General features: G+C 47.9%; 2 protein-coding genes across 3 annotated transcripts in view; both read right to left on the bottom strand.

The window, feature by feature from the left end:
* LOC148332980 (delta-like protein C) overlaps positions 1-1,417 on the bottom strand; it is a 42,524-nt gene extending 41,107 nt beyond the window's left edge. For both annotated transcript variants that reach the window (XM_088299844.1, XM_088299845.1), the window contains exons 1-3: positions 1,229-1,417; positions 451-699; positions 305-365 (exon numbers count right to left, since the gene is read on the bottom strand). In XM_088299844.1, coding sequence (XP_088155970.1) covers positions 305-365; positions 451-699; positions 1,229-1,300 — 382 coding nt within the window. In that variant the 5' untranslated portion in view covers positions 1,301-1,417. The remainder of the gene's footprint in view (positions 1-304; positions 366-450; positions 700-1,228) is intronic.
* A 2,634-nt stretch (positions 1,418-4,051) lies between these two features.
* Positions 4,052-17,355, bottom strand: timm50 (translocase of inner mitochondrial membrane 50 homolog (S. cerevisiae)). The gene is made up of 11 exons (XM_088299860.1): positions 17,000-17,355; positions 16,133-16,280; positions 13,925-13,956; positions 9,910-9,931; positions 7,981-8,039; positions 7,785-7,904; positions 7,413-7,517; positions 6,744-6,842; positions 4,838-4,994; positions 4,658-4,764; positions 4,052-4,595 (listed from the first exon to the last, which is right to left on the bottom strand). The coding sequence occupies exons 1-11, from the start codon at positions 17,204-17,206 to the stop codon at positions 4,497-4,499; spliced, it is 1,155 nt and encodes a 384-aa protein (XP_088155986.1). The 5' UTR covers positions 17,207-17,355; the 3' UTR covers positions 4,052-4,496.
* Between the last annotated feature and the right edge of the window lie 413 nt (positions 17,356-17,768).

The raw sequence follows: 17,768 nt of genomic DNA, 5'->3' as shown, positions 1-17,768 counted from the left end.
TAGATGCGTAGGAGGGATGGATGGAGGAGGATGAACACTGTTGCCATAAATGAATCAATAATAATGAAAAAAAAAAAAACGTTTATACTGGATTGCAATTCCCAATTGGTGCCACGAGATGGTGCCAAAGGACTAATTTTGTTGCAATGAATCTCCTCAACTGAGATTTTTGGCGCATAATGGAGGATGGGTTTGGGAATCCAAGAATTGATGATTGGGGAATATTTAAGAAGGGGGGGGTGCTGCTTGAGTGCGCGAGGGCGCCCCTCGGCGGAGAAGATGAGCTACTGCAACAGAGTTGTACCTGTGGAGTCCAGTCCGGCAGAGTCGGCAGTCCAGGCTTCCAAGATGAGAGAGAAAGTTCCCTGGAGGAGAGCAAAAAGTGAGATTCTCACCAACACAGCAATGCGTGGCGCGTTGGTGTTTTTTTTTTTTTGTTTTTTTTGTTACCGGCCACTTGAAGTGGAAGGGCACTCTGAGAGGCGCGCTCCCGCCAATGGAACCGGGATCAAGCACCACAATCTCAGTGAGCGCGGTCCCGTACGTGCACGGCGGCTCAGGGTCGATGACGTCCTGCGCGTGCATGAGACACACCCGGAAAAAGAGGTGGCACGCGCGCGAAGACGGCCGGCATAGCGCACGCGTGCTCGTGCTCGTCAGCGACTCGATCTTCAGCTCGAACACGCCGGACGACTCCGTCTGCAGGTTGACACGCAGCATGACGTCATTTGGGCAAAAGTACGACATGGACGCGACAACACAAACACACAAAACAGGAAATTGTTTCGATTTTGGAACCCCCAAAAATATTTTATTAAACCCAGTGAAATGCAAGTGGGATTTGTCTAAACCGAATAAAAGTCGGTGACGATTAAAAAAAAGACTAAAAGTGAGTCTGGCAAATTATTCTTACTATTATTAGCATACTTATTATTACTGCATGCAAGCAAATCACGCCAAGACGTCGAAGACAATGAGCTTTTGTTTTGCTTTCCGGATGATATCTGATTTAGCTGAACACACACACACACACACACACAAGGAAACAAGTTGAAGTCCTAAATCTAAAATCTCCGCTCAAAAGACAACTGAGGCAATTGGAACAAAGATCGCGTGCGTCTGCTGCGCAAAAGCGCACAAGCGACGTTGCGGAGGAGAGTCGAGTGAAGTCAAGCAAGTCAAGTCAAGGCGATTAAGCGAAAGTAGTCAAGAGGAGCAAAGTACTGACGGTGCGCGCTCGCATGACGAGGACGAGCAGAACGGCCAACAGGCAGCGCGCCATCGCGCCTCCGAGCTGCATCCAGAAGAACCAAGACGAGTCCAAAAAGTCCAAAGCAGAAGGACGGCGGGCGCGCTCCCGACGACAGGGAAAAAGAGACGAGACGAGCACGAGCTCGGCAGCAGGTAGGAAGGTTGAATTGTGGACTGGAGAGCCGGCCCGGATGGGAATGCTTTTTATAACAGCGCCACGAGGAGGAGGAGGAGGAGGAAAAGGAGAAAAAGGAGGTGGGTCAAGGGCCGGGTGTTTATTGTGGGGGGGGGGTGGGGGGTCAAATGAGGCTACGGCAGGGGTCCACTGCCACAAATGTCCACTTGCAGAGCCAGCTCGCCCGAATAACAAACGACGGATTAATGTTTGTCAAAGCGAAACTGCGTTCACGTTAATCAATCACCAGCGGGATGCGACGTCACTTCCGGTGCAACACATGTCTGCGCTGCAAAATTATTTGGAACATTTTTTTCCCAAGTTGGCACACAAAGTCAACCGAGAAGTAAGCTGGACGTCTTGACGTCATCATGCATGACGTCAAGACGCATCCGTCCACTCTCTCTTTCGCTCTTTTGGGCTTTTCAAATGGTGACACGCCATTTAAAGAAAAAAAAAAAGAGGATTTCATTCAGAACCTTTATATTCACAAGTTTAAGGATAAACCTTTTTCTGTGTGTTGTTCAAAAAGTTCTTTTTCTATCTGGTTCTACAAATAAAGCTGTCAAAATTGTGTTCACATTTTAATGTTTTCAATCTTTCTTTCATTTAAGGCCCCTGGTGGCATTTTTTTCTTCGTTAAATTTGCAATTGTTTTGGTTCAATAAATGGAAAAAAAACCCCGAACGTCTCAACCGGACAGTGGACACTTAATGCAAAACTGTCAGCAGACAATAGGGTTACTTCGTGACGTCATCATCATCTCGAAATGACGACCCAGAGGACGCGCACTTTTTTTTTTTTATTGAACATTTTTCGCGCGCACTTTTTTAGGGAAGGCGAAAGGGAGAGGTTGACGTCACAGACGAAAAAGCGCACAACTTGGACTGGCCACGCCCCGTTTGTTTACCCAAGTACTGTACTACAAGACACGCCCACTATGCACGCACGCCGCATGCACCAGGCACGTTCCAATTTAGCGTGTGCGCGCGTGTTCGTTCTTGAAACGTCCACGCACGACAAACAAAGCAAATACACAACCCAAATGACAGACACGCGTGCACCCCGCATCAGGAAGCGCGCCCTCAATAACCATGCATATTCCATCGGGCGCCATCTGCCCATTGATCACCGATCACCCATCTACCCCCCCCCCCGAACACACACACACACACCGTTTGTCCCGCAACACGTTGCCACGCGCCCTTTTGTTCGCGTGTAGGAGAAGGTGTGAAACTCCAACAAAGCAAGCCGCGTGCATTCGTGTGAAGGCCTCGTGTCGCATGGGGGGGGGGGTGTTGGGAAGCAGCTTCCTCACCTCTTCCTCCCGGCAGGGTGTCGTGGGAACGTCTGCGATGGTGTGACCACGCGTGACGAGTCATAAACGTCAGGTGCGAAGACGGACACCTGCACGCGCACGCAGGAGGCCAACAAACGGATGGCGGGAGGGGGGCGGGGGGGGGGCTGTAGAGGATTCATGACTGTCAATCAAGAGCAGCCAAAGTAGTTGTCGCCAAGTCAAGTCACTTTAACAGGAGTCATCAAGCATACATACTCGAATATTACACACACACACACACATATAAATATATACACATATATATACGCAGTGTGTGTGCAATATTGTTCTCATACATCCAAACAACGACTGTAACAGCTTGAACCTCGTGATAGCTGATCATTTCTTTATTCCTTTTAAATTAGGTTTTAAAAGCAAGCCATCCGACGTCGCTTCGAGAGCTCTCAAATCAGGCTTCAACTAAGCAAGAAACCCGTTTAGTCTGTTGTCAGCTGTTTCAACTTTGCAATTTTATTTCTTTTTGCCCCATGCAATAAGTGCCAATGTTCAGCCCAATCAAGCGTCGTTTAAGAAAAAGCAGAAAGTGAAGATGTGACGTCTACGTTGACGAGCAGAACGTAGCAAGGCGATCAAAGCGCTTTAACATTCTTCTCTGCATTAACGATCTTTCGCACCAAACTTTACACGCTTGTAAAAGAACCACAAGCTCAACTCCTCTGGCGTCACGCGAGTACAGACGAGAACAAGAAAAACTTCTCGATTCCCGCAAGATTCCTGGCCAGGCTCCCGCGCCAACACATGCACGCGATGTAGTACCACAATGTGCCACCGCTTGCAAAGGGGCAGCATCGAGCTCCCCTTGCTGCGACGCAGCACAATCAAGAAGAAAAAAAGTAGCGAGCGCTCGTTTCAAGCGTTCCAATGAGCCTGGCAACCATGACCATTTGTGTTTGCCCGTCGACGGCATTTGGCTAAAAGTAGAAGCGCTTTGAAAATCCACGTCAAATTTGGACAAAAGGAGGTCCGCACCCAAAACTGAAAAGGTTCGCACATGAGAAGTTTGCGCTTCAAACGGAGCAAATTTGGACATTTTGGTCTGAAATGAACCAAATTTGGAGGACATGACAGTTTTCTGCCCAAAATTGAGCAAACTTGGCTTTCGATCCAACAATTGGACATAAAACATTCGATCTGAAACGTGTGTGCTCACAATTTGGAAGTTTGGGCCTGCAAAATTTCCAAAAGCCTGAAATGAACTCAATTTGGACATCAAACAACTGATTAAAAATAAAAAAATAAATAAATTGGGCTTTGGTAGGAGCATCTTGTTTCTGACTGTTTAATTGATGATGTCATCGTACGACGTACAAACAAGAGACAAAAAAAAACAAAAAAAACAAAAGAAGGCAGGAAGACTGAAGACGATGTGTCAAGCGGCGCAGACACAAAAGTTCATAAATAATTATTTAAAAAAAAAAAAACAGGAAGAAGAAAAATGGCCATGACAAGGAATGGTCACATGATAAGACCGTGCCTCTGCCATCTTGTCCACTTGTGATGACATCATCAGCCGCCATCTTTGTTGTGGTCACTGCAATGTTGTCAATTTTGTTTGTCTTGGGCAGACCTCAGGTCAGATCTGAAGGCGCCCCCCCCCCCTCAGCCAAATCCAATGAGACGCTCCATTCCCTGGAGGGGGAGGGGCCAGCAAAAGCTATGGTCGCCGCGTTTCTCAGATTTGATGGGAGGTCGCGGGTCTCGTCCGCTCGCTCACTGCTGCTTGGAACGCCAAAAGCGTGAAGCGATGGATCCCAGAGACAGACCGGATTTCTTCTGCTGCGAGCGGTCGCCGACACGCTGCTCCTCCTCCTGCACACACACACACATTGCGAGTTGAAATGCTCCCCCCAGTTGCCTTCGAGCGCGCCCACCTGCGCCAGCTGGGCCTGCCGGCGCTTGAAGGCGTCGATGGGGTCGTCCTCGGCGGCGTAGTTCTCCAGCACCGAGCGGACGTCGTCCACGCCGCTCAGCGCGATGGCTGTCGGGGCGACGAGAGCAAAAGGCGTCAGATGGCGCGTGACGGAGGGCGGACGGGTGGGGCGCGCTCTTACTCTTGAGGAAGTTGGCGAGGTCGTAGAGCGTGCGGTCTTCCGAGTTGCCGTCCCACTTCTTGAGCGCCATCCCGTTGAACGGCTGCAGACTGAAGGCTTCGCGCTTGCAGTCCACCACGATCACCTTGCTGCCGTCGCGGTTCAGACACGACACGTCCTGAACACACACGCGCGCACACACACACTGAAATGTACACACAAATGCACCGCCTGTCCCGCTCGTCCAATCATTATCGAGCACCATCGCCCCGCGCTGCCCTCTTCTGGTCGCTTCGTGTCATTCGCACGTCTTTTGGCTTTTGCCGTTTTCTTCTTCCTTTTGGCCGCTGCAGTTTGTTTTATTTTTGCATTTTTAATTTGCTTTTTTTTTTTTATTTACTGTTTCTGCTCTTCTTGGTTTTGTCATTTGTTGTGTATTTTATTTTTTGTGTTTTGGCATTTTCATTTGCAGTTGCATTTGTGTTTTTTGATACGCTGTTGGGTTTATTTTATTGTCCTTTTTTTTTTGTGTGTTTTGGCCACCATCGTTGTTGACCTTTTTAATCTTAATGATCCATCCGCAAGACTCTCTGGCAGCAAACTTCTGCCCCCATCTGGTGCGTATGCGGCTCGTTGTCATCTGGTGCCCCGCCCACTCAAAAGCGCCACGCGCGTGCATTCGCCAAGTCCCAGCAGACACATTCGTCAATCATCATCCAAAAAAAATCTAAATCAAATGTTGTATGCGCCGTGACATTTTGATTTGCGTTTATGCAAATTGAGTCAAGCAACAAACTCCGCCCGTTTTTAGCCATTTGGGCAATTGAAAATGACATCACAGTCGCTCTGGTAACGACCAATCACGGCTGTGATCGGTCGTTTATCTGAGCAACTGCCACGTCATTTTCAGTGGACAGACGTGAGAAAACGCGATAAGCGTGGCTATCGGGAGACTCGGTCGGCAATGCTCTCGTTCAACGATGGAGACGATCGGCCGCTCGTCAGCTCGGCGGAATTGCATCTCCGACTCGTGGCTTTATCATAAATTTAGCGTACGGCGGGAACGAGAGCAACTCTGGTCATCGAGCAAAAACACAAAAGAAGAAAATGTTTTGACGTGTGGCCCAGCTAGAACGATTTACGGCATTATAGTGGCGCTCGTTGACCTCGCGACAATCGCTGAGCGCGGCGCTTTGAGCGGAAGCGGCGAGAAAAGAGCACCCCAGTTCATGCGAGCGAGCGAGCGCCGCTCCTCGTCCTCAGCAGGATGCGAGCCGGCAAACAATAGCAGGATGTCGCGTGGGTTTTGAGCGACTTGGCGCTGGCCGACGTTGAAGACGGCCCGGCGGGGGCGTCGGCTCGTGAAGCGGCAAGGCGACGTGCACACATCAGCGCCAGATCAGGTTTCTTTGCGAGGAGCCAACATGTTCATGGACAGCAGATTTGTTTTTAAAGCAACTTACATAATTCCAACTTTTCAAAGAATTTGATTCGTCTTCATCTGTTCGACGTTTCAACGTGCTCGTGTTGTACCAAAAGCCAAACGATTGTTTGAATAATCGGGATTTCAATTCTCGGCTCAATAATATGCCGACCGAGAAACTCCTCAACTTACTTCAAAATAGTTCCTCCGCAGCAAGATGACACGCCTCGACCCACGGCAATCAAGTTACGTGGCACCCCAATGACACCAAATCGCTACTTTTGTCAAACGGAAACGCCGATCAGCAACCGATGGTGAGCATCTGACGTCGATCAAAAGTCGTTCGGCCGCCAACGAGAGAGCAGCTCATGTAAAGTTGTCGCGTCTCCGGAATCAGAAGAGAAACCCAATTTTTATAGAAAAGGGATGCAACTTTTTAATCAATTAATTGATGGTAGATTATTCGCCAACTAAAATGTCGTAATCGATGGTGGACGTACGCACCTTGACGTGATGTCCGTCCATGTAGCGCGTGGCATCTCGGAAGAGGCGATAGATGACGAAACCTTGAGGGTCGATGCCGTCAATCAAAGGGTACGCCGTCTAAACACACAAAAGGATGTTCACAACATTAAAAAGGTCAAAATAAATAAATAACTAAATCCAGCTTTGCCATGTTGTGGTCTGACCTTAAAAAGGGAGCGAGTGGACTTGTGCTGCTGAATTTGCCAAAAAGTCTCCACAGAGATGACATGCCATCTTGCGGCGCGTTTTTTTCCACATGAGACCAGAAAACTTTCTGCCGCCTCAGCCCCACTTTAAGAAATTTTATTTGGGTTATCCTGATTTAAAATGGAAAATTTCTCGGATGATCTTAGAACAAGAAAACTCTTTTTCATGGCACGACAAAGAAAAATGCAGGTGGGGGCGACTTTTTCTTTCAGTTTGAATCCACTAAACTGATTGAAAATTGATTTGGACACCAAAAACATTTGCGGAGCATCAGGTGCCAAAACTCACGACACGATCCAGCAAAGGACACCGGAACTTGTGAATGCGAGCCGACATGTAAAAGTGGCGCCGCGCCTCGGCACACGTTTAGCATGTGAAGAAACAACATTACGAAAAGAATCGTTTTGTTTTGTCGGAGGAGAGTGCGCGTGCGTGTCTCACCATGCCGGTCTCTGCGGTGAAGATGATGATCTCGTAGAGCGGCGCCAGCTGCTGGAACAGGTAGTCGATGCCGGGACGTTTCTTGAAGCGCCACCCGGTGGCCAGCTGCAAGCGAAGCGCACGGGATTACGTCGACTCGACAGGATCGAAAGGAACAAGGTGGCGGCTAACCAGTCGGGTCCAGAACGGCAAACACCCGACAAGACAAGAGAGGTACAAAAGCGGACGAGACCGGAACGGTCCCGAACAAGACGCAAAGTAAAGCAGAGCGGCTGAGCCGAAACAGAACCGGACTGAACGGGATGATATCGGAGGGACCGAACGCAGAACGCAGAACGCAGAACAAAGCGGACTGCGCGTGTGCAGACGTACCGACCACTCCGGGTGAAGCAGCACGTCCGTAAGCTCCAAGACCAGCGTGTACGGCGGCTGGTAGTACGGCTCCTTCACCGGGTCGGGCAGCAATTTGGGGCTGGTGGGCTCGATGATCATCTGCCGGCGACAAACGCGAGATGTGACAAATGTCGGGAACGGTGCGGTCCGCGTTGGACATCGGCAGGCCGCCCACCTGTCTGTAGTCTTGGAAGTACTTGACGGTTCTCTTCAGCTGCTGGACCACGGGAGGATCTGAAAGAGACCAGGTCACGTCCGTCAACAGAAAGATTTCGGGTCCGGCGGCACAACAGATGTGTGACGCGCTGAGCTCGGGCCGTTCCGACGTGCCTCGTGTTCCTCGCGCCATCGGCAGCTTCCGTCCCGTTCAGCGCAAGTCTCGGCTCAAGTCAGGAGAGAAAATGGCCGCCAGTCGGATTGCGCAATTTGTTTTCATGCAGGTATGCCACGCGCAGAAAGAATTCACTTTCAAATCAAGTCGGCAGATCACTCGGACTTGCTTATTTTGGAAAAGGGGGGGCGCTCGTGCGCGACGGGAAGCCGAAGAAGAAAAAAAAATTAAAACCCGCAACACAAATGCGAGTCGCTCGTATTCGACACCCAAACAAACAAGCCAACGATAACCGCGAGCGCCATGTGCTGATAACAAAAGACTTTTTTTTAGTGGCCAATGACGTGGGTGCAATTTTTATGCATCTTTTTTGTAGGCCTCCGTCGGATGTGCTGCCGTGCAATCTGCATTTTCGTTTCGGCGTACCGCTGAGAAACGAGGGGGCCCGGGCGCCAAAATTAGTCTCGGGAAAACAAGCAAAAGAAGAAGGAGCGGTGGAGAAAAGAGAAAAAAGGCTGAGGAATGCAAGGAGGTGAGAGAGCGCAACGACGGCAGCGACGTGACCAGATGGGGAGAAGGAACAAGATGAGTGTTTGGTAAAGGAGGAGAGGCCACGCGCGCAAAAGATGCACATGCTCATGCACGCACAAATCGTGCTGAAGGAGGCAAAAGAGGAAGTAAAGGAAGAGCAGCTAACGAGGAAAAGGAGCAAACGAGCAAAGGCGAGTGGACAGGAAGCGTATCGGCTTTAAAAGGAGGTGAACAAGGAAGGAGGCGCAGATGTTGCAAAAAGGGGCGGAGCATGCGTCAGCGGCCCAACACAGGCCCAGCATCTGTTGCTGACTCCGCCTCCTTCATAGCCCACGGCTGGTTTTCTACGGAGCTAACGAACGGCGGTGCGGTCCAATCAGACCCCCGCCTCTGCCCACCCCGTTCACGTGTACGTGCGCATGTGTGTGTGCGTGTGTGTACGTGTGTCATGTTTATGTTGCCCACATGACCAAGTGAAATCACGCAGCAGGAATGAGACAACAACAATTTCAGAGTGTTGACACACACACGCACACTCACACACACAATGTCTACACGTACACAAACGCACGAACATTCCACACATTTCCTCTCAAACTATAAACACACACGCACACACACAACACTATGTACTCAGACTCCAAGTGTTCCAATGAATAAAACCATTTCAAAATGCTCTTTAAAGATCTGAACAAGATCTAGGTACACCCCCCCCCCACACACACACACGCACATTTGTAAACACACTTGTCAAAAGGCATTCCAATGAATAAAAACATCTGAAATGTGTCTTTCGATGTAGCTGTCATGCGCGCCCTCTGGTGGCCAAACGATGGAAGGCAGCAGCTCTTACTGCCTGATGAGAAAAGATCGAGACAAGTCTCGCCCTGACGATTTTGATGAAAAGGCCTCAAACTGGCCAGCGACTCATTAACGAACCATTTCATACGCTGCGACCACAATCGCATCTTTTGGGGGGAAAAATACTCGCAAGAGTGGAAGCAAACGTCGTCTATGCTCCCCTCTTCGACAACTCGGTGCCGTTTGAAGCAGCTAACATGAGCAGAGCCCGCCCATCGAGTTGCAAACGTCTGCTTTCGTTGCAACGGGAACTTGTCGCAGCTTCTCAACGACGCAAATGATATCGAATGGTGAAAACGTCATCACGCGGCAGATGTTTAACGAAAGGGGAAAATAATCAAATGACTTCACTAAGTCCATTGGAAACGTTCACACACTCACCTTTGTCGAACTCATCGGGAATCTGTGAGACGCAGAAAACAGAAAACCATTAGAAATTGGAGCGCGTGCGTGCGTGCGCCAAACAAAAGCCTCAAGAGTGTGCAAACGTTTGTCGGCTCGTTTTAGTGAAAGGAAACGACTTGAGGAACGTGGAGCTGTCCTAGTAAGGAAAATTAAGTACACACATCAGTTGGAAAAGTTCCAAAAAAGATTGACAAACGTTCACGTTGCCTCTGACATGACACACGCACACACACGCACACGCACGTTTCCCTTTCGTGCATTTCTTAAGAGCCACGTCCAAAAGTGTCGCCCGTTTCATTTGTGTGTATTTTTGGGGACTTTCTTTGAAAATGCAAAGTGCGTCAACTTGTTTGTGGAGAGCTGTTGATAGCATTTAGCATTAGCCAAAATGGCCGCACGATTGACCATACAATGCAATCCAATCACGTTTCAGAAAAGCCGGAGGTGTCATGAATTAGCGGCAAATTAGAACAGCAACCGTCTCACGTCGAGTCGAAAGCTAAAGAGTTTTAAAAGCGGACACAGAGGGGGCGGGGCTTGCCTCACATCTAATGGGGAAGGACCGGCAACAGAAAAAGCTGCGCTTAGTCCTCGGCACCTCCGGCACCATTCGGTCCTGAGGCAGACCTGGCTGGAGAGGCCGTCCAAAGCTTTGAAATCAAACAGAAGCCAACTGAAAAGAGCTCCGGGAGCCAACGTGGAGAGGCCGCGATCGGGGTGATGTGATCCGTCTTGCGAGCGGCAGCATTTTGGAGCAACTGGAGACGCTTGAGGGAGGACGAGCGCATTGCCGTAATCGGGCCGAGATGGAACCGAGGCGTGGATGACGGTTTCCAAAGAAAGGACTTCCTCCACTTTAATCAGCTGAAAGATCTGATCCGAACCCGGCGTAAGACTTTTGAAGGAATCTCCGGAACACTAATGGAAGTGGCAACTGGCTAAAGAAAAAAAAAACTGCTCAGTCAGCAAAAAGTGCAAACGAGCCGTCGTCGGCACCTCCACGTGAGGCAGGGAGAGAGTGGGGGAGACGCGTTCCCACCGTCCCGGCAGTCGCACTTGGCATCCCCAAAGCGAGACGAGCCGAGCTCCTCTCACCTCGTTAGCGCATCGGGATTGCGCCCGTCACTCGTGAGATCGTTCAGCCAAGTGAGGACGCATCCGCGCCTTTGAACATTTCCGGCAACCTCGTGCACGCGCGTCTCATCAGCGTTCAGCCACACTCAGCTGGAGACCATCAAAAAAAAAAAAAGAGCGCGCGAAATCATTTGACCAAAGCAAGGTACTTGACACCCGCACGCCATTGAAGCGGAGCGTAAAGCAAAAGGCACGGAGACGCAGGTGACATAAGTGTGCTCAAGATGGAGGCGGCGTTGACACGCGACTTGTGACGGGAGCCACGCTGGGAGCCGCACACGCTCATCTGGGGCCGTGCACGTGCACGTGCACGCTTTGATGGCCGCCATTGGGAAGAAGTGACGCACGTTCACGACAGCTACCTCCTTCCCGGGGACGCGCCCAGCTTGTCCGTTGGCGTCACCACGGCGACCAAAAGTACAAGATCACCAGAAGTGGGCAGTCCGTCTTGGGGGCGGAACGGTTCGGCCCTCCAGTCTGGCCGGACGGCCAAATTTGGAAAAAAATAAGAAAGGCCGGAGGTTGAATTTTAGTCCGGCCGTCCGTTCCACGGAAGGGCCGAGCGGAACGCAGAAGACGCAAAAGGTCGTGCCAGTCGAGGAGGATTTGAACCACTCGGGATCGTTGACAATCAACAAAAGCAAAATTCGGAGCACACTGTTCTGAACCAAAAACAAAAAAAGTAGTCTTAAAAGAAAGCAGAAATTAAGTTGCACATTTTCCCAATAACTAAGTCATAATATTACAAGAACTAAGGGAGCCTTATCTCATCTTAGCTTGGGCTTGGAAAAAAAAAATAGGAAAGACTGTTTTTGTTGTTATTTTTTGGTTGTAATATTTCCTGGGGGGGAAAGTTGTAATATTCTGAGAATGAAGGCCTTTTCTTTTTTTTTTTTTTTTACCATTTCCCAGAAGGAAAAAGTCACGATCTTACCAAAATAAGACATATTTACAGGAAGTGGCTTTTTTTTATTATTTTGTTTTTAAATAGATCAAATTAGTGTTGGGTTGGGGGTCGAATATTAAAAGAATAAAGTCAGTCCATTTTTATGCATTCATTTATTTTGTAATCAAGTCATAATGAGAATGAAGTGGTAAAGTCTGAAAATAAATTTGATTTGATTTTTGGTACAAACAACTTGCGATGTGGCATGCGCAGAAGAAGAGACGACATCAATCGCAACGCTTGTTAACGGAAGAAAATGCGCTCCGGCGTCTTGTGGCCACGGACGTTTCTTTTGATGATTTCATATCTACAGACGAAATAAAAAAAAAAAAAATCAAATAAAATTTTTAAAAAATGTCCATTTCTTTCATGGAGTCGTCACGCCACAACTTGGCAGATTTACAGCCAATAAGCGTCCCAAGCACATCTCGGTGGCATAGATGCCACCTGGACGTTCACGCTGCCGTGACATTGAAAATAATTTGCATGTGAAAGCGGATGGATAAAAAAAAAAAATGTGAATAAAATCGGAATTGAGCCAATCAGACTGTCCCCCCAAAAAATTGAAACCGGTTGTGTACGGGCAAAACTAAAGAAATAAAATCCAATCTGGGTGTCAATTCCCCGCAGCGTGGATCTAAAATGGCGGACAAGACTCGGGTAAATTGCAGCGTTTGCGACCCACAGTCAAACGTTGGAACATCACAAAGAGAAAGTCGGATTTTGGATTTAAAAAAAAAACAACAACTTTGATTTCTTGAGAGTTGCAATGTGAATGGTAGAAAAAGGACCAGTTGTTATTCCAGAGAAAAAGTTGGAATATTATGAGTGCAAAGTCTTACGTTTTAACTTTGTTATTTTTTTTTTTAATGGGAGTTATCATTTTGGGATGAAACGGGCACCACATAAGGAATGATGTAATATCTTCTGAAAAAATATTTTGGGGAGAAAAATTGAGCAAGTCCTTACAAGATCTTATTTGTGGAAGGTTAAGACAAGAAAAGTAGCCAGAGACGCGTTTGGCAGACGAATGTTCATAAAAGGTTTCCCGCAACGGCAGCTTCAAAGCATCAACAAAAGGAGGTGTGTGGCGCCGTGGGTGCGAGAAGTGTGCCCTTTGAACTTTCAAGTGGGCTGATCAGGAAAATGGGCCTCATTTGGCCTCTTTGATGCTCCCCAACGTTGCCGCTTGACAGACGTCACACGTCGGTGGTGTGAGACAAAAGGGACGAGAAGTGTGCTGCGTGCGGCGGAAGGGTGCTTTTCTTGGTTTGGGGTTTGGTTTTTTTTTTGCCGGGGTTTGTGGAATACGGGAGGCAATTGTGGGTACCTCACGATACCAAACGATTTGCGACACAAGGCTTACGATGACGATTATCGTACGATGTGCCGATAAAGCGGTTATCGATATTGGGCAGGGAATAAAAATGGATTCTTTTTGTACCATCGCTGAACGACAACATGAAATTTGAGTGCAAATTTTTTTTTTTTTTTTTAAAACAATACCTAAACGCTACGGCAAGGCCGTTCGCTGCACATTTGAAAGGGAAACGGTCCAACTTTAAGAAGAAATATGAAATCCAGAGAAGTTAACTTCTTCTTCCCAAACGGCGTGCTTCAAGAAGCAAATTATGGGCCATGTCAAAGGTCAACTGGCCGTATATCAATTTCAAATATGGATACTTGGGGGAGGCGTACATATAATCGCTCGGAAGCCAAATTATGGTGTGCGTGACCACATCGACATTTTGGGAGGACTTTGTTTGCTGCGGCAATTTGGGTTTCCATTTGGATAGCAGCCCCCTTCTTCAATTGGTTCGAGTGCTTTTGTTTTTCGACAGTACAAGCAAACTTTTTTTGCAACTTGAACAACATTTTACACACTCGTACTACTGACTGCGCACAACTTACCTGATTGCCTTGCTCGTCCACTGAACTGGTCCCTGAAAAGGAAGAAGGGGTTAAATTCATGACATGTTTTTCCCTTCACAATCCAATTTCAGTTTGAAGTTATGATGATGAAGTCAGCATGAAGACAAACCCCCCCCCCACCCCCGAAAAAAAATAAAATAATAATCATCATTTTGGACAAAAAAAAAATAATAACTTTGTGCATATCGAGTCCAAAAGTGCAAAATATGAAAGTTCTGTAAAAAGCTTCCCGATATTTCTTTCCCCAATTGAACTTTGTGCCTTCAACTAATTTTCATCCTTTCAAGCACTCACTTGACTTGAAATTGTCCACATTTTCTCAGTTGAGCACTGAAGGATTCTATTACGATTACTGGCATTATTTTAAACACATGAGGAACAGAATGTCGATAATTCAAGTTAGCAGGTTCCTATTTACTGAATATTTGGAACATTGATGAAACAAGAAGCATTTATCAAATGAAACTAGAAGCACGATCACAAGAATGACTGGGATTGTATTCCTCATGTTTACTGATTTGTTTTATTATTCTCATATGCTAAATTTATAGTGCTTTGTTTAAATGTGCGAACTTTATTGAAATTCTCAGGAGTGAGAATAGATTTGCGCACATCGCATGTCCATGAGCTGCCCTCACATTCACGGACAAAGATGACGAAGCGCATTCTCCACATTGGCCGGAGAGATGCAAACGTAGCAAATTGGGCACTGGACGACTCACACAGACGCGATGAAAAGAAAAACACATTCCGAAAGACGTAACAATTGCACATACGCATACACACACAGAGGCATATGCATACACGTGCACATACACGTGCACACCGACAAGATTACAGAAGAATGCCAGCGGGGAGACGGAGGGACGGCCCGCCGGAGAAGGCCGGCCTTGGCGTGCCGGTCGACGGGAGCGGACGGGAATCGACCATTATCAACTATCCAGACGATGACCAACCGGGGGAAAACCTTCCCTTGGACGTGGAGCGAGGACGACCCATTCAACCGACATTACCCTTGACGTAAAAAACTGAAGCTGGGCTGAAAGATGGCGCGCATTTTTCGACTGAAAAAAGCCGCCCGGATATCCGTCCGTCTTTGTACGATTTCCTGAACTCCAGAAATTGAAGAAACTAATCAGTTGTTGAGTCTTTATTTGACCCTTTTCTTCTTGAGCACAAAAAAACAAACACGCATTGGAGTAAGTTTCGCTTTCCTCACGACTTCTCATTTCCACGGTGACTCGACGCCAACAGCACCTCAACGGCAAATCTTCTCCCATTTCTGTCGTCCTCCATGAGCGCATGAGGTTTTTTCAAAACAAAATCTTTGCAAACATCGGCTGGATTTCGGAAAACTATCCAAAGCATTTTTTGGATGATTCGTTAGTTTGTGACCACACCAACAAAACAATTGTCATCGATTTTGATTTGTGCTTTTCCTGCACAGCCAAATGGATTTTCTTTTTCCATCACGACCGGAAGCCGGGATGGGCTGATAAACCAATCAGATGCCGGCTGAAGCGCGACCGCAGTTGCTCAAGAATCGTTTTCTCAAGAAACGCAAGAAGAAGAAATAACGAAATGCCGCCTCGACTTACGAGTCGCATTCGGTTAGTGAGCGGGTTCGTACATCAAGCCGACTTTCCCCACTGAAATGAATCCAAGTGGGAAAATATTCCGTTAACGCCGCTTCTTTTCATGACCATAACGAGACGATGACGAGCTCAACGAGGATCTTTAATGACAAAAACATGACGTGACGCATGTGAATTTTCAGCGACGGGACGAAATTGTTTGCGCGTGGTCCGTCCGACGTTGCAAATGGATGACATCCCTTCCATTTGGACTTGTCGTCTGTCTTGCTGGTGCAAATTTATGGGTTTGGTCTCACGCGACCTTCACCACTTGGAGGCGGTTTCTATTGCATCATAATAACTGATGACGCGCATCTGTCTGTCCGACACGCACGTTCAAGTAGAAGGAAATGTGCCGACGTCAGCCACTTTCCACCGAAATGCGGACAAGCCAAAATCTGCCTTTTTTTTTTTTGTTTTGTCTTTTTTTCCCCAAACATCAACGATTGCAATTTCAAAGAAGACCCTGAAGGAGAAGATGCGGGTGGGCCGGCTTGACATTTCAGGCTGGCTGAGATGGAAGAGGCCAGAAGACGACAAAGCGCTCGCTCACCAAAAATGTAGACGATGCTGACGGCGCCACCCAGGCCCATCAGGCCCGCCAATCTCAGTACCATCTTCTTGGCGTAGGTGGTGTTCTCCTTCTGCCTCTTGTCGCCGCCGGCCGCAGCTTCGTCGCCCTCGGCGGCAGGCGGCTTGCCCTGCATCATCATAATTAAGCACAAAATATTTCTGTAATTGACAGCAATTAATCACATTTTTCAACTCCTATTTTTGGCGAAGCTCTTCACAGAAATTTACTTGAATAATATCTTGGAATTGATGTAAGATTTTAATTCAAAGACTTTTCTACTCCTTGAATATGATCTGAACGACAGGAATTTTTCTTTGAAACAATTCTCAAAAGTTATCCAGTCCATTTTGTTCTGCGCACAAACAGCACACGCCAGCAGTGTTGCTCTGCAAGGCCCAGTGGACACTTGAGCACAATGTTTTGTTCCAAGATGATGTGATGAAGATGGAAAGTTTCAGTTTACTCCTGTCGTCGTTATAAACGTGAAGCAACACTTTGAATTGCAGTTGGTGAAAGTGCTAGCATGCTAACAGTTGCTCAATCCAGCCCTCGTCGAAGGTTCATTCAAACGTTTGGTGGGGCGTCACGCGAAAGGGTCACAACTTGTGGTTTCTCGACGCACGTCTTCTATCGTCCGCAGGCGTTCACGGCGCCCTCAACTCGTTTCCATTACTGGAGTTCTCCTTCTAAACACGTAAAATAAGCCAGCGACAGGTTGGCCAGTTTGTCGAACACACCCGAACGCCCCGAAGAGCAAACTCGCACTTAACTTGAGCCGCATTCTCTATTTTGCTCCACGCCGGCGTCGACACGGTGAGGAAATCGAGCGCACCCGACGCGCCTCACCTGACTCTGCTGTTGGAGCCGCTCCTGGAGGATCGCCTGGGCCAGACCAGTCGTCGCACCGTCATGCCCAGCCGGTGGTTCATTTGTGGCCAGTGTGCGTACGACCTCCACCGCGGCGGGGGTCGCGGTGCCCGCCATCCTGCTCCGAAGCCTGAGGAGGCCTCGGCTCGCTCGCACACACATGGAGAACGCACACGTAGCCGACATCTTGGATGGCCGTTGCCGGCGGGCGCCTTCACTTCTTCCGCTCCGAGCGAAGATAAAAACACCGGATTGGTTGCACTCGTGAGTGACAAGCGTGACAACCTCTCAGCGAGAACAAAGTGGGCGTGCTCTGGCTGTAGTGGCCAATCGGAAGCAAGAAGAAGATTGTCCTTCGATTACGACACAAACGTGCCATGTCGGTTGAGGGCAAAATCACAAAGGTTATTGCAACACTTAAGATGTGTCTTGCAAAGATAACTTTTATGGACATATTTCGTTTTACTTTACATATTTAAAATTAAATTATTATTATTATTATATTACAGCAACACCTTGATATGCATGATTAAATGTCAATTTTTACGACAGGACAATTTATTCATTCCTTGCTTGACTGTCTGCTTTAATAGGTTTATGTGTACAGAATTAAAAACAACATAAAGGATCCAATTTAAACCAGATGACTAACTGGGCTCTTAAAGTGACAAGAATAAGAAACTGACTGATCGTTAACTCTTAATGGAAAATCGTTCTTCCGGTTATCACATTTGTGTGCACGTAATAA

Source organism: Idiotropiscis lumnitzeri, chromosome 7 (assembly GCF_059441095.1).
Source record: "Idiotropiscis lumnitzeri isolate Australia: NSW breed Sydney's pygmy pipehorse chromosome 7, RoL_Ilum_1.0, whole genome shotgun sequence".
In the NCBI taxonomy this organism is placed as follows: domain Eukaryota; kingdom Metazoa; phylum Chordata; class Actinopteri; order Syngnathiformes; family Syngnathidae; genus Idiotropiscis; species Idiotropiscis lumnitzeri.
This window is presented reverse-complemented; position numbering and strand designations above follow the sequence as displayed.